Source organism: Procambarus clarkii, chromosome 70, assembly GCF_040958095.1.
Source record: "Procambarus clarkii isolate CNS0578487 chromosome 70, FALCON_Pclarkii_2.0, whole genome shotgun sequence".
Taxonomy (NCBI): Eukaryota; Metazoa; Arthropoda; class Malacostraca; order Decapoda; family Cambaridae; genus Procambarus; species Procambarus clarkii.
Genome location: NC_091219.1, coordinates 19,563,641 through 19,587,202, shown reverse-complemented (window position 1 = coordinate 19,587,202; position 23,562 = coordinate 19,563,641). Strand labels below are relative to the sequence as shown.

The window sequence follows — 23,562 nt, the reverse complement described above, 5'->3', positions numbered from 1 at the left end:
GAGAGAGAGAGAGAGAGAGAAGAGAGAGAGAGAGAGAGAGAGAGAGAGAGAGAGAGAGAGAGAGAGAGAGAGAGAGAGAGAGAGAGAGAGAGAGAGAGAGAGAGAGAGAGAGAGAAACTGAGAATTTTTGTACTGTTTTTTTATAGAGCCCAAACAAAAATAAAGCTAAAAACCAAACCTAAATATTCCTAGGCTTAGTATTGCACACATATGTACTATGTTAGGCCTCAGATAGCGTGGCCTTAAGATGGTTACGTTAATTCTAGTCTAATTAACGACATATATACAAAGCCTTTTCCAAGTTTCTCCAAATTGAAGTCTATTTTCTGGCGATCCATCACGACAAATGTGTACTTTAAACCACATATAGTTACTAAAGGCACTCTCACCTTGGGCTGGCTTTTAACGTGTGAAACTTCCTTAAATCACGATACATAGTTCCCGGCAGCGGATTTCTAGGGGCACCTGATTGAAGATGACAGGTCAAACGCCTCGTCTGCTTGGTGGACGTCATACCTATGTACTTAGATTGTAGGTTACATCCTTCGTGGGGGCAAGTGTACATGTATACAACGCTTGACTGCTGTAGAGGGTTCTCCGCCAGCTTCGGCCTGTTTTTAATAAGGAGGTCGGTAGTCTTCTTGGTTTTATAGAATATGATCAGGTCTATGTTTTGGTCAGGAATAATGCTTTATACTCCTTTACGGATTATTTCCTTCATTATTCTTTCTTCTTTTTTTATGTTCACTGTGCAAAATTGATTTATAATATAATTTTATTGGAGGTGTTGTAGTTTCTGTTCTTGGTTCAGGATTGTACCATCAGTCCAGGTGTCTTCTTACTGTAGTGTTTAATTCTGTGTTGCTATATCCATTGTTCACCAACAACTGAGTTATTCTCTCACACTCCCTCCTCACAATTCAGAGCAGTGTGTAAGCGCTCGACGAATATAAGCATTGAGAACACTGGCTTTGTATCTTTGGGGGCACTCACTCCTACCGTTCAGGCATAATCCTGTGTTGGTAGGCTTAGTATTTACACTGGTGCTTAGAGAGGTTCCTGTTTTTGTTATTAGTTCATCCAGGAATGGCAGACTGTTATTTTCACTATTTTTATGGATAAAACGGAGTACTGACTCTAGATGACTTTTTAGATCAATTAGTTCATCTGAGTCTTTTACTATGACGAATATGTCATCTACATAACGGCAGTATACAGTTGGTTTTTGTCTACTACTGAAGACTCTATCTTCGATGGTTCCCATATAAAAATTAGCGAATAACATTCCTAAGGGGAAGCCCATTGCTACTCCGTCTATTTGTAGATACATGTCCCCTTGTGGACTGATGCAAGGGGCTTCCTTTGTACACGCCTCGAGAAGGCTCAAGTGTGGCTCGGGTATATCTAATTTGGGAGTGCTCTCGTCTCTGTATACTCTGTCCAGTATCATTCCTATGGTGGTGTCGACCACCATATATATATATATATATATATATATATATATATATATATATATATATATATATATATATATATATATATATATATATATATATATATGTCGTACCTAATAGCCAGAATGCACTTGTCAGCCTACTATGCAAGGCCCGATTTGCCTAATAAGCCAAGTTTTCCTGAATTAATATATTTTTTCTAATTTTTTTCTTATGAAATGATAAAGCTACCCATTTCATTATGTATGAGGTCAATTTTTTTTATTGGAGTTTAAATTAACGTAGATATATGACCGAACCTAACCAACCCTACCTAACCTAACCTAACCTATCTTTATAGGTTAGGTTAGGTTAGGTATCCAAAAAAGTTAGGTTAGGTTAGGTTAGGTAGGTTAGGTAGTCGAAAAACAATTAATTCATGAAAACTTGGCTTATTAGTCAAATTGGGCCTTGCATAGTAGGCTGATAAGTGAGTTCTGGCTACTAGGTACGACATATATATATATATATATATATATATATATATATATATATATATATATATATATATATTGTTGAATATGACCGAAAAGGTAAGATTAATAATTCTAACTCAAATTTTCTCAATATTTCTTATATTTTTCTTCACTGTCGGTGGTAATAAAAATATCAATTCTCTAAAGTTCATTTTTTAATTGTCTGACGCCTGAACGCGTTTCGTAATGCTTATTACATTTTCAAAGACGAACATTTTTCAAATTAGACGAAATAAAAAAATTTACTCACAGATTCATCGAACTTATACTCATTTTGGGTGAGGTTACCTCACCCAAAATGAGTATAAGTTCGTGTACTCACCTAGTTGTGTTTGCGGGGGTTGAGCTCTGGCTCTTTGGTCCCGCCTCTCACCCGTCAATCAACTGGTGTACAGGTTCCTGAGCCTATTGGGCTCTATCATATCTACACTTGAAACTGTGTATGGAGTCAGCCTCCACCACATCACTTCCTAATGCATTCCATTTGTCAACCACTCTGACACTAAAAAAGTTCTTTCTAATATCTCTGTGGCTCATTTGGGCACTCAGTTTCCACCTGTGTCCCCTAGTGCGTGTGCCCCTTGTGTTAAACAGCCTGTCTTTATCAACCTTGTCGATTCCCTTGAGAATCTTGAATGTGGTGATCATGTCCCCCCTAACTCTTCTGTCTTCCAACGAAGTGAGGTTTAATTCCCGTAGTCTCTCCTCGTAGCTCATACCTCTCAGCTCGGGTACTAGTCTGGTGGCAAACCTTTGAACCTTTTCCAGTTTAGTCTTATGCTTGACTACATATGGACTCCATGCTGGAGCCGCATACTCCAGGATTGGTCTGACAGATGTGGTATATAATGTTCTGAAAGATTCCTTACACAAATTTCTAAAGGCCGTTCTTATGTTAGCCAACCTGGCATATGCTGCTGATGTTATCCTCTTGATATGAGCTTCAGGGGACAGGTCTGGCGTGATATCAACCCCCAGGTCTTTCTCTCTGTCTGACTCTTGAAGTATTTCATCTCCCAAATGGTACCTTGTATCTGGTCTCCTGCTTCCTATCCCTATCTTCATTACATTACATTTGCTTGGGATAAACTCTAACAGCCATTTGTTCGACCATTCCTGCAGCTTGTCCAGGTCTACTTGAAGCCTCAAGCTGTCCTCCTCTGTCTTAATCCTTCTCATAATTTTGGCGTCGTCAGCAAACATTGAGAGGAATGAGTCTATACCCTCTGGGAGATCATTTACTTATATCAGAAACAGGATAGGTCCAAGCACAGAGCCCTGTGGGACTCCACTGGTGACTTTACGCCATTCTGAGGTCTCACCCCTCACTATGACTCTCTGCTTCCTATTGCTTAGGTACTCCTTTATCCACTGGAGCGCCCTACCAGTTACTCCTGCCTGTTTCTCTAGCTTATGAATCAACCTTTTATGGGGTACTGTGTCAAAGGCTTTCCGACAGTCCAAAAAAATGCAATCCGCCCATCCTTCTCTTTCTTGTTTAATCTTTGTCACCTGATCGTAGAATTCTATCAAGCCTGTAAGGCAAGATTTACCCTCCCTGAATCCATGTTGATGGGTTGTCACGAAGTCTCTTCTCTCCAGATGTGTTACTAGGTTACAAGGTCGTGTGTGTGTGTGTGTGTGTGTGTGTGTGTGTGTGTGTGTGTGTGTGTGTGTGTGTGTGTGTGTGTGTGTGTGTGTGTGTGCGTGCGTGCGTGTACATTATGCAACATATATTTATACATAAACATTTCCTATTTACATTAATATTGCATTACAAATCTCATTAAAAACACAATAGAAACTATATTTACCTCCCCAGTGTGTCAACAGAGGCCGCAGGAAAAGCGGAGACTGTCAAACAGACAGACGCTTGACAGCCTCAAGACGCCTGTGTAGTAGTGCAGATTTCACAGGCAGTTTAATGATGTTCCTATACAGCTCTCACAGCCTCGTCGCCAAAATTAGATTCCCCAAACACGGAAATTACACCTCCTGCATACTGAATTTTATTGCCTGGAGCTGTTATTGCTACTGGCTAAATTTTATTGCCTGGAGCTGTTATTGCTACTGGCTAAATTTTATTGCCTGGAGCTGCTATTGCTACTGGCTAAATTTTATTGCCTGGAGCTGCTATTGCTACTGGCTAAATTTTAATGCCTGGAGCTGCTATTGCTACTGGCTAAACTAGGGGAAGTTACTGTTGCTACTTATTACAACAGGAATTTAGGGTTACGTATTACTAGGGTGTGTTGACCAGACCACACACTAGAAATTGAAGGGACGACGACGTTTCGGTCCGTCCTGGACCATTCTCAAGTCGAATGAGAATGAAACAATCGACTTGAGAATGGTCCAGGACGGACCGAAACGTCGTCGTCCCTTCAATTTCTAGTGTGTGGTCTGGTCAACATACTTCAGCCACGTTATTGTGACTCATCGCCTGCATAGGGTGTGTTATTGAGCTCGTGATTGGGTAGTTATGAATTACTGGCTAAGAGAACGAGGAGTAGTTAAGACACCTTTCATTTCCTACACACTAAAGGTTCCCATAATCCAGACTCTTATAATCTATAATACTATAGTACAGCCATTCCCGTTTGCACTCAAAACACACACACATATATTTTGTGTGTATTTGAGTTACATATTGAGTTCCATAGATATTTTGTATTCTCACTTTTTCTCACTCACTCACTATTCTCACTTTAGGGAGCCAGTCGACCGAGCGGACAGCACGCTGGACTTGTGATCCTGTGGTCCTGGGTTCGATCCCAGGCGCCGGCGAGAAACAATGGGCAGAGTTTCTTTCACCCTATGCCCCTGTTACCTAGCAGTAAAATAGATACCTGGGTGTTAGTCAGCTGTCACGAGCTGCTTCCTGGGGGTGGAGGCCTGGTCGAGGACCGGGCCACGGGGACACTAAAGCCCCGAAAACATCTCAAGATAACCTCAAGATAACCTGCATGCTGGCCGTCGCGCTGCTTCCATACAGTGTAATTGTCGCTACTGGTCTTTCCGTTATGGCTGCAAGTGTCATTACAAACTTAAATTTTGCCTCCAGCTCTCATCCATATTTTACCGTTCGTATACATAATGTGGCAATCATACATAGTAGTGAAACACCATTCATGTATTCATTAATGTGGCAGCCATACATGTATACATAATGGTAGGTGTTTAACCATTTTTTCCCGCCTCATAACACCATATCTCTAGTACTCACACCAGTTGATTGACAGTTGAGAGGCGGGACCAAAGAGCCAGAGCTCAACCCCCGCAAACACAACTAGGTGAGTACAACTAGTTGAGTACTCATGGCTACTACCAACCCCGACCTTACAAGCCTCAGGCTTCCAAGCCTCGAGTTTCGAAGCCCCAATCTTCCAAGCCGCGACCTTCCAAACCTCAGCTCTGCTTCATGTCCTTCAGAGGAAGGGCCCTCCTGTATGAGGTCAATCAAACGGTGCCTCAGGCAATCAGAGCTTCAGAACGCGCCCCGTCAAGCTTGGCACTCGTTCCTTGTGGCACCCGAGCTGGCACTGTAACCTCTGGGGCCTTTGGACTGAAGTTGTGTCGCCCCCTCTACCACTCCAAAGGATACCTGATCAACCAGGCTGGGACTCATACGTCAGGCTGCGAGCAGCCGCGTCCAACAGCCTGGTTAATCAGTCCAGCAACCAGGAGGCCTGGTCGACGACCGGGCCGCGGGGATGCTAAGCCCCGGAAGCACCTCAAGGTAACCTAAAGGTAACCTCACGTTACAATGCAGTCTCTGTTTCCACCCCAAACACCCACATATAATTTGCACCTATAACCCTCATCCCTACTTCCCCCCCCCCCCCACACACACCACTAACCCCCACCATTAACCTCCACCATTAACCTCCACCATAAACCCCCACCCGTAACCCCACCACTCAGGCGGCCCTGTCTCCTCCTCCCGTCTGTCACTGTCATAACCCGTCAACGCTCATATTAGCGAGTCCATACAACTTTCTGTCTATCGGCGATACCCAAGATCCTTCGCTCCATCTAGTGGCAGCAGCCGCGACGCCGACGACGACGACGCCACAGACGACGTTGACGCCGACGACGACACCGCCGCCACCGACGACGCCGACGACGACACCGCCGCCACCGACGACGCTAACGAAGCCACCGCCGCCACCGACGACGCTGACGACGCCACCGCCGCCACCGACGACGCTGACGACGCCACCGCCGCCACCGACGACGCTGACGACGCCACCGCCGCCACCGACGACGCCGACGACGCTGACGACGCCACCGCCGCCACCGACGACGCTGACGCCGCCACCGACGACGCTGACGACGCCACCGACGACGCTGACGACGCCACCGACGACGCTGACGACGCCACCGACGCCACCGACGACGCTGACGACGCCACCGACGACGCTGACGACGCCACCGACGACGCTGACGACGCCACCGACGCTACCGACGACGCTGACGCCGCCACCGCCGCAACCGACGACGCTGACGCCGCCACCGCCGCAACCGACGACGCTGACGCCGCCACCGCCGCAACCGACGACGCTGACGCCGCCACCGACGACGCTGACGACGCCACCGACGACGCTGACGACGCCACCGACGACGCTGACGACGCCACCGACGACGCTGACGCCGCCACCGACGACACTGACGACGCCACCGACGACGCTGACGACGCCACCGACGACACTGACGCCGACGACACCACCGCCGACGCTGACGACGCCACCGACGACGCTGACGCCGCCACCGACGACACTGACGACGCCACCGACGACGCTGACGACGCCACCGACGACACTGACGCCGACGACACCACCGACGACGCTGACGACGCCACCGACGACACTGACGCCGACGACACCACCGCCGACGCCGACGCCACTCCGGTCAAAACAACACAGACTCGCAATAACGGGGTCGCCCGGCCTTCCGGAAGCCTTATCTCCCTCGCCCTTATCAACCGGCGAGGATGAGCGAGGGCAAGACAGTGCTATGACCGCCAGTGACCGTAAAGCAGGGAGTCCTGTTGGTGACCAGAGGGACGCTGACCCTTTGGGAGTAAGCCCGTGTGTCCTTGTCTTCCCCCGCGCCTCAAGCCTCCCGATCTCCACTCTGTACAAGTGTCGCAATTGTGATTTCGCCATGTGTTGTGGTGGCACTGTGGTCTATGTGGTGGCACTGTGCTCTATGTGGTGGCACTGTGGTCTATGTGGTGGCACTGTGGTCTATGTGGTGGCACTGTGCTCTATGTGGTGGCACTGTGGTCTATGTGGTGGCACTGTGGTCTATGTGGTGGCTCTGTGGTCTATGGTGGCACTGTGGTCTATGGTGGCACTGTGGTTTATGTGGTGGCACTGTGGTGTATGTGGTGGCTCTGTGGTCTATGGTGGCACTGTGGTCTATGTGGTGGCACTGTGGTCTATGTGGTGGCACTGTGCTCTATGTGGTGGCACTGTACTCTATGTGGTGGCACTGTGCTCTATGGTGGCACTGTGGTCTATGGTGGCACTGTGGTCTATGGTGGCACTGTGGTCTATGTGGTGGCACTGTGGTCTATGTGGTGGCACTGTACTCTATGTGGTGGCACTGTGGTCTATGGTGGCACTGTGGTCTATGGTGGCACTGGGGTCTATGGTGGCACTGTGGTCTATGGTGGCACTGTGGTCTATGTGGTGGCACTGTGGTCTATGGTGGCACTGTGGTTTATGTGGTGGCACTGTGGTATATGGTGGCACTGTGGTCTATGGTGGCACTGTGCTCTATGTGGTGGCACTGTGGTCTATGGTGGCACTGTGGTCTATGGTGGCACTGTACTCTATGTGGTGGCACTGTGGTCTATGTGGTGGCACTGTGGTCTATGTGGTGGCACTGTGGTCTATGTGGTGGCACTGTGGTCTATGTGGTGGCACTGTGGTCTATGGTGGCACTGTGGTCTATGTGGTGGCACTGTGGTCTATGGTGGCACTGTGGTCTATGTGGTGGCACTGTGGTCTATGGTGGCACTGTGGTCTATGGTGGCACTGTGGTCTATGGTGGCACTGTGGTCTATGTGGTGGCACTGTAGTCTATGGTGGCACTGGGGTCTATGGTGGCACTGGGGTCTATGGTGGCACTGGGGTCTATGGTGGCACTGGGGTCTATGTGGTGGCACTGTGGTCTATGGTGGCACTGGGGTCTATGGTGGCACTGGGGTCTATGGTGGCACTGTGGTCTATGGTGGCACTGGGGTCTATGGTGGCACTGTGGTCTGTGGTGGCACTGTGCTCCATTAGTGGGGACTGTGATTAAGACAGTTGCCGTGTTGTCTCTGTGGACATTCTGTGGTCAAGTGTGTGAGTGTGAGGGACTGAAGCTCTCATTCTGGAGTCTGGGCTGCAACACTGAAAACAGCACAGCTAGCCAACCAGTTAACCAGTCAGCCAACTAACTAGCCACTCAGCCAGCCACCTAACCAGCCACTCAGCCAACCAACTAACCAGCCACTCAGCCAACCAACTAACCAGCCACTCAGCCAACCAACTAACCAGCCACTCAGCCAACCAACTAACCAGCCAACTAACCAGCCACTCAGCCAGCCACCTAACCAGCCAGTTAGCCTCAGCCAGCCAACCAGGTTATGCTATTTATGTTTCTCTTTACTCCTTACCCTCCCCCCCCCGGTGCGTCTTACAAACACCGTCAGACATTGTAAACATTTCTCCTGTTGCCTTTGTCGCCCAGTGTAAACACGTCGTGAGCCCGGAGTGAATATTGTTGAGGGGTTGATGGGGTGGTGGGTTGATGGGGTGGTGGGTTGATGGGGTGGAGGGTTGATGGGGTTCAACCCATCACCACAACACCCCTATGAGACCCTCCACCATCCACCACCCGGCGCCCACAACCCCACAACATCATTCCCCATAACGACGTCAACCTACAACCAATCAATGTATGATATCTGTGCTCAGAATAATTGATTTGTCAAGATTTGGTTTGTTTTCGTCCTAAATTAATAATTAATATATAAACAGTTCACACGTAAACCTGCTCAGTTATCTCCAGTGTTGGAGCTGACGTCTCTCTGTCACACCTTCGGCCACACCGTTGGCCACACCGTTGGCCACACCGTTGGCCACACCACTCGGCCAGGCTGCTCACCTAGTCACTCACTCGCTCTCAGCTCCTGTGACCTCTCTCTCTCAGCTCCTGTGACCTCTCTCTCTCAGCTCCTGTGACCTCTCTCTCTCAGCTCCTGCTTGGTGACTGCATGCACCTCACCAACGGTGATCTGAGTGCGAGACCACAAGTGCTTCTCACCGTTGGGTGAGGCACGCACCACCTCTCAGCTCACTGTTGGGGGAGGCACGCACCACCTCTCAGCTCACTCTTGGGGGAGGCACGCACCACCTCTCAGCTCACTGTTGGGGGAGGCACGCACCACCTCTCAGCTCACTGTTGGGGGAGGCACGCACCACCTCTCAGCTCACTGTTGGGGGAGGCACGCACCACCTCTCAGCTCACTGTTGAGGGAGGCACCCACCACCTCTCAGCTCACTGTTGGGTGAGGCACGCACCACCTCTCAGCTCACTGTTATGGGAGGCACGCACCACCTCTCAGCTCACTGTTGAGGGAGGCACGCACCACCTCTCAGCTCACTGTTGCGGGAGGCACGCACCACCTCTCAGCTCACCGTTGAGGGAGGCATATATCCACGGTGGTGAATATAGCGGGATAGGATTCCCAATGGGAGCATATCGTGTGATAGCATACCTCAGGAAAGTATGCGACATATTCCGCAAAAATCTAATGGATGCCGTACAATTTGCAAGGTAGCTTCTCTCTCTCTCTCTCTCTCTCTCTCTCCCTCTCTCCCTCTCTCTCTCTCTCTCTCTCTCTCTCTCTCTCACACGCACTCTCTCTCTCTCTCTCTCTCTCACACACACACACTCTCCCTCTATCTCTCTATCTCTCTCTCCCTCTCTCCCTCTCTCTCTCTCTCTATCTCTCTCTCCCTCTCTCTCTCTCTCTCTCTCTCTCTCTCTCTCTCTCTCTCTCTCTCTCTCTCTCTCTCTCTCTCTCTCTCACACACGCACTCTCTCTCTCTCTCTCTCACACACACACACTCTCCCTCTATCTCTCTCTCTCCCTCTCTCTCACACACACACACACTCTCTCTCTCTCTCTCTCTCTCTCTCTCTCTCTCTCTCTCTCTCACACACACACACTCTCTCTCACACACACACACTCTCTCTCACACACACACACTCTCTCTCTCTCACACACACACACACACACTCTCTCTCTCTCTCTCTCTCTCTCTCTCTCTCTCTCTCTCTCTCTTTATTCCATTCATTTCCTTCTACCTTGTACCGTACTGGTTCAGTCTAAAGTTTAAGGGTGTCTTTGTAGTGATTTTATTTTGTATTCATCTGTTCAAGGGTCTGTTTTAGGGAGGCAGTTTTGTTATATACATAATCTACTTCAATGCTTTTTTATGGGATGAGTTTAGGTAAATAGTTTTGTGTTTGAGGTAACATTTTAGTGTTAGTCTAAGGGTTAGTTTGAGGTAACATTTTAGTGTTAGTCTAAGGGTTAGTTTGAGGTAACATTTTAGTGTTAGTCTAAGGGTTAGTTTGAGGTAACTTTTTAGTGTTAGTCTAAGGGTTAGTTTGAGGTAACATTTTAGTGTTAGTCTAAGGGTTAGTTTGAGGTAACATTTTAGTGTTAGTCTAAGGGTTAGTTTGAGGTAACATTTTAGTGTTAGTCTAAGGGTTAGTTTGAGGTAACATTTTAGTGTTAGTCTAAGGGTTAGTTTGAGGTAACATTTTAGTGTTAGTCTAAGGGTTAGTTTGAGGTAACATTGTCGAATACTAATTGTGTTTACATAATTAGTTAACTGAAGCTCATACAAAGAAAACCAAAGAATTAAACAATATTTCCCAGATTCGAACCCTGGGCGGAATTGAGACGAATGGGAACATTTCCTTCCCGCCAAACACGACGAAACTAGGACGTTGCTACAACATTCCATCCTAACAGGTTGTAACAACCATTATAGCAAGTTGTAACAACGTTTTAATACGTCATAAAAACGTTATACCTAGACGTAACAACTTTATTACAAGATGTAACAAGCGGAAAATAGGGAGAGTTACGTTTTCTGTTATCAGGGTTTCACCTGATGCCTTTGCTCACATAACATTAAATATAGATACCAGGAAGCTAGGCGACTGTTGTGGGTTGCATCTTTGAAAACAGATGGCGTAAGAGGACCTCGATAAGCCTACTAGGCTTCCTGTCCCCGAGTATTACAAACTAAGTCATCAGTGATGACACCCAAGCCGAAGCCAGCCAGAGGTTTGGGACGTCGGGGGTGAGGTGCCAGTTAGTAACGTTATGTTTAATTACGCTGTTTCCGACCTGGTGTTTCAGGTCTGGCAGACTCTCTGCTCTTGATAACAGCTCGGTGGCAATAACCCTTACTCGGCGGGATTCATGTTTTGCTGGTGATAACTGGGTGTTTGTTAGCATGTGTGTGTGTGTGTGTTCTACCCCTACCACACATATAAACACATGCTATATGTGTATTCACCTAGTTGTATTTGCAGGGGTTGAGATTCGGCTCTTTTGTCTTGCTTCTCAACTGTCAATCAACAGGTGTACAGGTTCCTGAGCCTACTGGGCTCTATCATATCTACACTTGAAACTGTGTATGGAGTCAGCCTCCACCACATCACTGCCTAATGCATTCCACCTGTTAACTACTCTGACACTGAAAAAGTCCTTTCTAACGTCCTTCACAGGTGTGTGTACAGGTCCAGCCTACACTGTGTGTGTGTGTGTGTGTACAGGTCCAAACTACACTGTATGTGTGTGTGTACAGGTCCAGCCTACACTGTGTGTGTGTGTGGGTACAGCCCCAGCCTACACTGTGTGTGTGTGGGTACAGCCCCAGCCTACACTGTGTGTGTGTGTGTACAGGTCCAGCCTACACTGTGTGTGTGTGTGGGTACAGCCCCAGCCTACACTGTGTGTGTGTGTGTGTGTGTACAGGTCCAGACTACACTGTATGTGTGTGTGTACAGGTCCAGCCTACACTGTGTGTGTGTGGGTACAGCCCCAGCCTACACTGTGTGTGTGTGTGGGTACAGCCCCAGCCTACACTGTGTGTGTGTGTGTACAGGTCCAGCCTACACTGTGTGTGTTTGTGGGTACAGGTCCAGACTACACTGTATGTGTGTGTGTACAGGTCCAGCCTACACTGTGTGTGTGGGTACAGCCCCAGCCTACACTGTGTGTGTGGGTACAGGTCCAGCCTACACTGTGTGTGTGTGTACAGGTCCAGCCTACACTGTGTGTGTGTGTGTGTACAGGTCCAGCCTACACTGTGTGTGTGTGTGTGTACAGGTCCAGCCTACACTGTGTGTGTGTGTGTACAGGTCCAGCCTACACTGTGTGTGTGTGTGTGTGTGTGTGTGTGTACAGGCCCAGCCTACACTGTGTGTGTGTGTGTGTGTACAGGTCCAGCCTACACTGTGTGTGTGTGGGTACAGCCCCAGCCTACACTGTGTGTGTGTGTGGGTACAGCCCCAGCCTACACTGTGTGTGTGTGGGTACAGCCCCAGCCTACACTGTGTGTGTGTGTGTGGTGAAGCGTCGTCACGTCACCAGACGGGAGAAACAATGACCACAACATCCGCCATTGTCTGCAGGGGCTTAATTTTGCAGGATATTCCAAGCGTGAAACAAAGAAAGGCAAGTCTGTACTCACTTACGCACGGTGGAGGCGGGGAGGTTTGCCCCCACGCAACAAGTGAGGATTTACGCTCTGCAATGAAAAAGGAAATATGTTGACACTTTTTACTGGATATTTTGTTACTGAAGCTTCTAATACTGGTTATTCAACTACACAGAACGGGGAAAAAATACACAGAAAAAATGTTTTCAATGGCAAAACGAAAGTTGCAAAATAAATGATATTGCAGAACGTGGAATAGAGATAAAAGTACATTTTATTTTGCTGGTAATATGTAGAAAGGAAGGGAGCTATCAAGGGGAAAGCGCCAAGCTATTACGACATTGTAAAGCGTTTTAATCTCATTTTCTGTAAATAACATATATTTTAAGGTTTCAACATAAGAAAAAATACGAAATATTGACGATTATTGTAAGTGTTGCAAATGTCACCCCAGTGAACCATAAACACTGAGCATCTTGCGAGATAAGTTTTATATACAAGAGTTTTGTCTTGGAAGACATCACCACAAATGTTTCTCACACTCAAAGTCATTTACTACTCAGTCTGGCATAAGACTCTTTCTCTGGGATTGGGATGTAAGGCAAGGATGAAATGACGCCTTTATGTAGAATGTGATTGCAAGTTGCCACCACTCCCACCCTAATCCTCGCTGCCAGTCATCCCTGCATTATTGCCAGAAATATGCCTCTCAAACTCCCCCCCCCCCTCCCATGCCTCCCTCCCAGCCCCCCAACGTCTTCACTCCCCCCTCCCCTGCCTCCCTCCCAGCCCCCAACGTCTTCACTCCCCCATCTCTACCAACCTGTTCTCATATAAGGCACAGGACGATTTAATAAGACAGTGACCAGCTTACAGAAAATAATACGTCATATTTTCAGCGTCATATTAACTGGTGAAGTGGTTTCTTCCCGCCCTTTACTTCAACCTGTAAGGGGACTTAGAAAACAGATAAAACCTAGATTTTGAAAAATATAACATTAGATGAACTAATTGATCTAAAAAGTCATCTAGAGTCAGTACTCCGTTTTATCCATGAAAATAGTGAAAATAACAGTCTACCATTCCTGGATGTACTAATAACAAAAACAGGGACCTCTCTAAGCACCAGTGTAAATACTAAGGCTACCAACATAGGATTATGCCTGAACAGTAGGAGTGAGTGTCTCCAAAGATACAAAGCCATGGTTCTCAATGCTTATATTCGTCGAGCGCTTACACACTGCTCTGAATGGAGCAATGTGAGTAGAGAGTTTGAAAGAATAACTCAGGTGTTGGTAAACAATGGATATAGCAACACAGAAATAAACGCTGCTATAAGAAGACACCTGGACCGATGGTACAATCCTGAACCAAGAACAGAAACCACAACACCTCCAATAAAATTATATTACAAATCAACTTTGCATAGTGAACATAAAAAAGAAGAAAGAATAATGAAAGAAATAATCCGTAAAGGAGTAAAAAGCATTATTCCTGACCAAAACATAGACCTGATCATATACTATAAAACCAAGAAGACTACCGACCTCCTTATTAAAAACAGGCCGAAGCCGACGGAGAACCCTCTACAGCAGTCAAGCGTTGTATACATGTACACTTGCCCCCACGAAGGATGTAACCTTCAATCTAAGTACATAGGTATGACGTCGACCAAGCTGACGAGGCGTTCGACCTGTCATCTTCAATCAGGTGCCGCCAGGAATCACATGAGACAAGCCCATGACATCACCCTAACAAGAGAAATGTTGAATAAAAACACTTGTATAATAGACAAAACCCAAGATGCAAGACGATTATAAATTCTTGAAGCAATCCACATAAAAGTAGAACAATCTACCATAAATACTCAAATTACGGAACTATTCACTCTATATATATATATATATATATATATATATATATATATATATATATATATATATATATATATATATATATATATATATATATCCGCAGGCCCTCCGAATTGCCGTGGCTCTCCGCCTCGCTGCCCCAATCCACACCGAATACAGGTGTATTTGCGGCGAGGCAGAGGCCGACAGATACGGACGGCATGGCCTTCTCTGCCAAAGGACAGGAGGATGGCATGCAAGACACGGCGAGGTCAATGACATTATTAAGAGAAGCCTTACCACAGCCGGTTGTCCAGCAGAGAGAGAGCCCCGTTACCTAATGTCCCACAACTCTGGTGAGCCTGTCGGTCGCCCAGACGGAATCACGGTGAACCTCTGGAAGAATGGTAGACAGTTGGTGTGGGACTACACATGCGTTTCAACTTTAGCCAATACCTATGTTGACTTCAGTGCTACACAAGCAGGAGGAGCTGCCAATCACCGGGAAGCGGCCAAGTCACGTAAATACAGAGACCTTGAGCACCACTACAATTTTGTCCCCATTGCCTCAGAGACACTTGGTGCCTGGGGTAAAAGTGCTGCTAGCTTTTTGAAAGAGTTGGGGTCTAAGCTAATCGAAACAACTAGAGACCCTAGAGCTGCCAGTTTTCCTTTTCAGCGCCTTAGTGTGGCAATCCAGAGAGGAAATGCTCACTGCATCCATGGTTCCTGCCCGCCATCTGAGGAGCTGGAGGAGCTGTTCAACTTGTGACAAGCAGCCTTGTAACCTGCATGTAATCAATATTGTAACTTTTTTGGTGTAATGACATTTTCAAATAAAGTTAGATAAATATACACACTTAACAAAAGAATAGGGGTGGTAGGAGAAGAAAATATCAAGGTGTTCAGTGAGGATCCACAAGGTCTTCTCTGAGTACTCTTTATTTTCTTCTCCGAGGCTATGGGTCCCTACACTTGCACCAGAGGTGGTACCCCTTCTAGGTTTAAATATATATATATATATATATATATATATATATATATATATATATATATATATATATATATATATATATATATATATATATATTTGAAATAGAAACATTAAAAAGTTAGTAGCATAAAAAATAGAAAAAATCAAGACAATGGAATATATGGATATAAATAATTTCATAAATAGCTGGCAAATTATTCCCTAATGAACTACAACAACAAATTAAGCCCATTGAGTATGGTTGACCTTCCTGTGACACACACACACACACACACATATTTACATAATATTTAAATAATTTCCTACCTTCCCAAGGGAGCCAAATTTATATGCAAATCGACTATAATATTTGTAATTAAAGCAATAAATCATTGAAACGACAAAGTAATTCGAGTGTGTGTGTGTGTGTGTGTGTGTGTGTGTGTGTGTGTGTGTGTGTGTGTGTGTGTGTGTGTGTGTGTGTGTGTGTGTGTGTGTGTGTTTTTACTCTACAACCATTGTAGTGATTACCAGAGGGGCTCCATGGCTTTTGACCAGCCAGTCAGCCTGCCTGCCTGCCTGCCTACCTGCCTGCCTGCCTGCCTGCCTGCCTGCCTGTCTGCCTGCCTGCCTGCCTGCCTGCCTGTCTATCTGCCTGCCTGCCTGCCTGCCTGCCTGCCTGTCTATCTGCCTGCCTGCCTGCCTGCCTGCCTGCCTGCCTGCCTGCCTGCCTGCCTGCCTGCCTGCCTGTCTATCTGCCTGCCTGCCTGCCTGCCTGCCTACCTGCCTGCCTACCTGCCTGTCTACCTGCCTGCCTGCCTGCCTACCTGCCTGCCTGCCTGCCTGTCTACCTGCCTGCCTGCCTACCTGTCTACCTGCCTGCCTGCCTGCCTACCTGTCTACCTGCCTGCCTGCCTGCCTGTCTACCTGCCTGCCAGCCTGCTTTCCTGCCTTCCTACCTTTCAATCTATTTCTCCGTCTCTCAGGTCCTCCTTAATTATGGTAATCTGAACATGCTGCAGGAACCATATATGTTTGTTGGGTCGCCGAAGAAATAATTCATAATATGTTTTGAAGCTGCGGTATTTCTGGGCTGATCTGAGTCATCTTATTGTTCACGTGTCATCCCGTTGTAGTGGAATCATTAAATTGCTCCCGTGTCATCTCAAATGAGATGAATCCATAGCAAATGGTGGATGAGGGTGTGGTGTGGTGGATGAGGGAGAGACATGGTGGAAGAGACGACAGTATATTACGATAGAAATGCGTAAATACACATTGAAATAACTGAAAACATACTCAAAGATTCCGATTAAAGAGGTCAACATTGCTCATTTAATGATATTTTTTCGTCTATTGAGAAGTTTGACTTTATTATGTCCTCTGCAAATATCTTTGAATTCGAAGTAAAAAATTTGTAAATTCAGAAAAGACTGAACCACAAAAGGCTGAAGCAGCCTTGCAAATTGCTTTGCATAGACTCACGAATGACTAATGTGACGCTGCAGCTGATTATAGCCGCGAACCGCGAAACGCACAAGTTTTAATTTGTTTATTCCGAAGAAAACTCAGAGTCAGAAACCGGTTTATAATAATACTAAATCCGAGTGTCCCGATAACCTCGTCGAGTGGGACTTTCAGACACGAACTGAGAGCCATCAGCGCGGGTCTAGGCGTTCGCGAGACCCGCGAAGTTCGTGAAAGCGTTTTATTCCACGCTCAGACACGAAATGAGAGCCATTAGCGCGGGTCTATGCGTTCGTGAGACCCGCGAAGTTCGTGAAAGCGTTTTATTCCACGCTCAGACACGAAATGAGAGCCATCAGCGCGGGTCTAGGCGTTCGCGAGACCCGCGAAGTTCGTGAAAGCGTTTTATTCCACGCTCAGACACGCACTGAGAGCCATGAGCGCGGGTCTAGGCGTTCGTGAGACCCGCGAAGTTCGTGAAAGCGTTTTATTCCACGCTCAGACACGAACTGAGAGCCATCAGCGCGGGTCTAGGCGTTCGTGAGACCCGCGAAGTTCGTGAAAGCGTTTTATTCCACGCTCAGACACGAACTGAGAGCCATGAGCGCGGGTCTAGGCGTTCGTGAAACCCACGAAGTTCGTGAAAGCGTTTTATTACTCGCTCAGACACGAACTGAGAGCCATATCATGGCTAATCTAACCGTTCGTGGTGGCACGCGTCCAGAAACCCGTGATGCTCTCAGCGTTCGTGACATCGCGCAAGAACGTAAACAAACTTGCAGGTGTGACGTCAACGCGGCTATAATTCCGATCATCAAGCGACACGAGAACGTGGAAAGCTTTGTGTTTAAGGAATATTATTTTATGCTGCAAAAAAATAAAACGCAGGTCATAAACTAGAACGTAAAAGACATTTAATTAAAACATTTCTGCTATTCGTAACACATGTTTTATTCCTCTAATTGGCAGCATCGACACAAATAGTGTTATGTTAGTTAAGGGAGTTTCACTCTGGATAACGGATCATAAATATATAATTATTGTTAGCCTAAGCGTGTACTTGAGCTAATGCTTGGACTTATATATGGGCTTGTACCTAAGCTTGTGCATAGGATTGCACATGTGATACTGCACATGTACTGCATCTGTGAATATCACTAACATGTGCCACACACCATACATATCTAACATTAGAAATATATTTTATTCCGTTTCTTATTCATGTCCCTGTACATGTAACTGGCCCAGTGCGCGTATTATTAAATAATAATTGGATTTTAGATACACGGAGCACTTCTCTATGCATTCAATATGAGTTTCGTCTGTTATTTAATCCTCCCAGCGCCGACATTTGAAGTCACTGCTGTCTGACTGTGACTATCCTTGTGTGTACTGGAAAGCTATAGTCAGGTACATATGACTGTCACCTTGCACTCGTGTATTTACGCAAATAACATAAAGTTTCCTAAGATAAATACACCATTTGACTTGGACTCAGCTCAATTATAGTGTAATGTGGGTGGTAATCACCGTAGACTTTTAGGTGACATTTTCTGTTTTGCTTTTATGATTTGTTTAAATCTGATACCTTGGTACATAGAAAGTATAAATTATCTCACAGTGGTTGCCAAGGAACAGGTTGGGGATACCGTTAACTGTAGCAGGTGTGGGGGGTACCGTTACCTGTAGCAGGTGTGGGGGGATACCGTTACCTGTAGCAGGTGTGGGGAGGATACCGTTACCTGTAGCAGGTGTGGGGGGGGAGGGTACTGTTACCTGTAGCAGGTGTGGGGAGATACCGTTACCTGTAGCAGGTGTGGGAGGATACGAGGAACGTGGACCAAGTACTTTATCCACTTTTGTATATATTATTATAGTCTGTGGGTTGGTTGATGTTGTCGTCGTTGATCCTTCTCTATGGACAACCCAACCCACAACTCGGTAGAGTGTTTATACTAGGAGATCACCCTTGGCGCTTCTGGCTCTTGGAGAGGGGCTCAACGTCACACGTTTAGGGGATGCGGCTCCAACACTTAGCCTCGTTGTCACGTGCACACACCCACTCGAGCCGCTGTGACTCCCCACTCTCTCCTTATCAGATGTGATCTCCTCATTCCCCTATGACTTACTAGTATTACCTCCTACCCTGTCCACAGCAGTGGTTCTTGGTTCTTTCTCTCTCTCTCTCCTTCTTTACTACCTCCTGGGAAGCCTCACTAGGACAAGGGCAAACACCAGCAAATTAGGATACATTTACTGGACAAAGCACATACACGATACATACACACATATAATAATAATGAATCCTATACTCTATAATATCACAATCAGGTTGCTCTCCAACACAACCAGAACTCTACCATCAGCTTATCAAGTGGTATCCTATCTCCTGGTTCACCACCTGATACTATCAACCTCCTCAAGTTGGTCAAGTCTACATACACTGTTGCACCATCAGCAAGATAATATATATATAGAACATCAGCATTTGAATGCAATAACATATATCAGTATAAATGTTCATTGATGCACAACAATGATCAATCGATCACTGTCAGTCCTGGAATGCATACATCTGTAGGTAATCCAGCCTACGACTGTAACTCTAAACTTCAGTATAAAACCCTCCTTGACATAAGAATGCAAACAGTAACTCACCTCTCACTGCGTCTTGCACGCTAATGACAACCAAACACTATCAACTCCCTATAAGTAATCCACCAGAACTTCTCCTTCCACCTCTGGAAGTTCACTACCCTAATATCTTTAGGTTCTTCCGGGCTTCACTACCAGGATCCTCTGCAGCTCCTCCAGGCTGCTATCATGAAGTTTCCTTGAGCAACTACGGTGCTCCACCCTTCTGCTAGGTTCCTCCACAGCTCTCTTGGCTGCTTCACCATGAAGTTCCCTCGAGCAACTATGGTGCTTCTCCACCTCTACAGAAGCACATGACACTCCTCTTCACTGCTTCTCCTCACAGCTCGAGGTCCTCTGCTCCACTACCTTGGAGTCTCATCAGCTACTTCATCTGCTGGCTTCGAAGTTCTCAGCAACTTCTTCCCCAAAGACAAACCTGCAACCCATCGACACTCCAATAAAATTGTTTCCCCTTTAACACATAAACAAAAATATTCACACAATATGTTTGTCTCCAACCTCTATCTGTCCTCTATATACAGTGAGAGTGGACTCCCCCGTTTTGGGCGGGTCCATACTCCACCTCGCCTGGCGGCGGTCCTCACTCACTGGGAGGGTCTTCCTCCGTCAGGAGCCGGGCTCCCTCAGTCGTCTGTCAGAGCTCAGAGCGGACGGACGTCGCTTCGTGTTCCTCCCTCTCCACTCTCTTATTTCAGGCCTTCTGCCTTATTAAAACATGTCTAACTTATAAATAAACATCGCTACTGTCGCTGGGCACACGACCAACTACAAGCAATCACTATGAACTGGCGTATATCGTGCTTACCACAGATTAAATGGTCGAGGGCGCTTTCCCTCTGACGGCGTCTGGTCAGGGCGCTCCACACAGCCCACGAAAATGCCTCTGAGCAGCTTATTAAACTCTGCTCGTCGACCAAGACTTGAGACCACAACGTTCCCAGCTCGGTTCCACAGCTGGCACGTCTACACACTTCTCTTCTCTTCGAGATATATCACTAGGGGTTCCCTTCTGGCGGGAGCTCAAACGGAGCGCGGCTTCCCCCTGCGATGTCTGGCACTCAAGTGAGGTCAAGGTCCTCCGGAAGCGAGCCTCACGCCTCCAGCAAAATGTCCACATCTCCTAGCCAGTCATTTATCTATTTCCTTACTTACTGCCCATAATCTTAAACTGCTCATTGAATCCACCATACTATTTTTCATATGGGTTATCACCTCAATATATGCTAGACCTTCTAATCAGGTCAGGCTTGATGAATAACTCTCAAGGAGGGAGACTCGTTTCTCCTGCAGGCTGAGATCATAACAATATATACACACACACGACATACACTATACACACTACACACAATATACACTACACATGCTACTCCATCGACACCCTAGCTACAATCATCCCTACACACAAAAAAAAAAAATTCACAAAGCACCATTACAACATACAATCTTCACTACAACCCCCTCTCCCCCCCCTCACAGTATGGCCACGCGAATAATACATCATACAACGCTTCCTGGCTGCAGTCTGCTCTACACAAATCACAATAAATTGCCTTCAGGGTAAAAATACATAGAAACTGAGCATAAATAATTCAACATAGCTTTGAATAATAATCTCTGGGCCGCTGTGGTCATTCATTGCATCAGATTCCACTGGAATGTCTCATCGATGAACATTCCAATGCATTTTACATTACAGTATATACGAAATAATTGTCACCATTGTAAAAATTGTATTAAGTACATTCGATTTCTCATGTATGTTGTCTAATAAATCTTCAAACTATAGCCCTCATACGGTTGCAACATGCATACAGACATACATATATGTGTAGGCATACTTCTATACGTACACATTTGTAAGAATGATACATGAAAATGTGTAAAACACTTTGTATGTTACTGGTGTGTGTATGCTCGAATGCTTTTGACAGACAACCTTGGCACCTGGTTCGCCACGCACCAAGGCCACGTACCAAGGCCACGAACCAAGGCCACGTACCAAGGCCACGTACCAATGCCCCTTACCAGTGCCATGCACCAAGACCACACACCAAGGCCACGTGCCAAGGTCACTTACCGAGGCCACGTACCAATACCCCACACCAAGTCACACATCAAGGCCACGTACCAAGGCCACGCACCAAGGCCACGTACCAAGGCCACGTACCAATACCCCACACCAAGTCACACATCAAGGCCACGTACCAAGGCCACGTACCAAGGCCACGTACCAATACCCCACACCAAGTCACACATCAAGGCCACGTACCAATGCCCCTTACCAGTGCCATGCACCAAGGCCACGTACCAATGTCACGTGCCAAGGCCACTTACCAAGGCCACGTACCAATACCCCACACCAAGTCACACATCAAGGCCACGTACCAAGGCCACGTACCAAGGCCACGTACCAAGGCCACGCACCAAGTCACACATCAAGGCCACTTACCAAGGCCACGTACCAATACCCCACACCAAGGCCACGCACCAAGGCCACGTACCAAGGCCACGTACCAAGGCCACGTACCAAGGCCACGCACCAAGTCACACATCAAGGCAACGTACCAAGGCCACGTACCAAGGCCACGCACCAAGGCCACGCACCAAGGCCACGCACCAAGGCCACGTACCAAGGCCACGCACCAAGTCACACATCAAGGCAACGTACCAAGGCCACGTACCAAGGCCACGCACCAAGTCACACATCAAGGCCACGTACCAAGGCCACGTACCAAGGCCACGCACCAAGTCACACATCAAGGCCACGTACCAAGGCCACGTACCAAGGCCACGTACCAAGGCCACGCACCAAGGCCACGCACCAAGGCCACGCACCAAGGCCACGCACCAAGGCCACGCACCAAGGCCACGCACCAAGGCCACGTACCAAGGCCACGCACCAAGGCCACGCACCAAGGCCACGCACCAAGGCCACGCACCAAGGCCACGCACCAAGGCCACGCACCAAGGCCACGCACCAAGTCACACATCAAGGCCACGTACCAAGGCCACGTACCAAGGCCACGCACCAAGTCACACATCAAGGCCACGTACCAAGGCCACGCACCAAGGCCACGCACCAAGTCACACATCAAGGCCACGTACCAAGGCCACGTACCAAGGCCACGCACCAAGTCACACATCAAGGCCACATACCAAGGCCACGTATTAGAAACGCCACTTACAAATATTTACAGATAAAAGACCCTTCAGAGAACCCGTGTGGAATTTAATATGACTCACTCAAGAACCGACCAGCGCTATAAACTGCTATCTTACCAACATCCAAGGACTCGACCTCTCAAGAATCAACGAATGGGGGAAGAGCGGAAGACTACGGATAACGGGAATGTATGGGAGAGACAGGAGAGAATAGAAGAGAATAGGCATCCCCCATCACATTCTTGGGTGCGATATTAATCTTATTCCCAAGCTTCTTACCTTTCTTAATTAATCAGTTCCTTACCTGCTTACCTCTGGGTAGCCGGGGCTCAAGTAATGGGGAGGGAAGGGCGATAGGGAGGGGTGATATAGGGAGGCGGATGTAGGGAAGAGGGGTAGGGAAGGGGGAAGTAGGCACGAAGAGATAGAGACTAAGGCAGATAAGGGGAAAAGTAAGGAGAGCAGAGGTTAGGTGGGGGGGGGGAGGAACAATAGGGGAATAGGGAGGGAGAAGGTAGAGGTAAGGAAAGGGGAGGTGGGGAAAGGGTAAGATAGGGAGGGGTAATATTGCAATCAGATGGAGGGAGGTAGGGAGGGGGGAAATAGGTAGAGGGAGCGAAAGGCGGACAAAATAGGGGTCCTTCTTTCCTATTTACTCCCCACTAATGTTACCATCATGCTTTGACTCCCTTCAAAAATGTATTCCGGATCAATTTGCGCCAGCCGACACCTCACGGG

General features: G+C 47.3%; 1 protein-coding gene across 1 annotated transcript; it reads left to right on the top strand.

The window, feature by feature from the left end:
- The first annotated feature begins 21,580 nt into the window (after positions 1–21,580).
- Positions 21,581–22,834, top strand: LOC123752712 (uncharacterized). The gene has a single exon (XM_045734735.2). It carries the CDS (start codon positions 21,581–21,583, stop codon positions 22,832–22,834), a length of 1,254 nt encoding a protein of 417 aa, XP_045590691.2.
- The last annotated feature ends 728 nt before the right edge of the window (positions 22,835–23,562 follow it).

Excerpts from the sequence above, each read along its gene's own strand:
- LOC123752712 (XM_045734735.2), top strand. The coding sequence starts at position 21,581 with ATGCTTTTGACAGACAACCTTGGCACCTGGTTCGCCACGCACCAAGGC.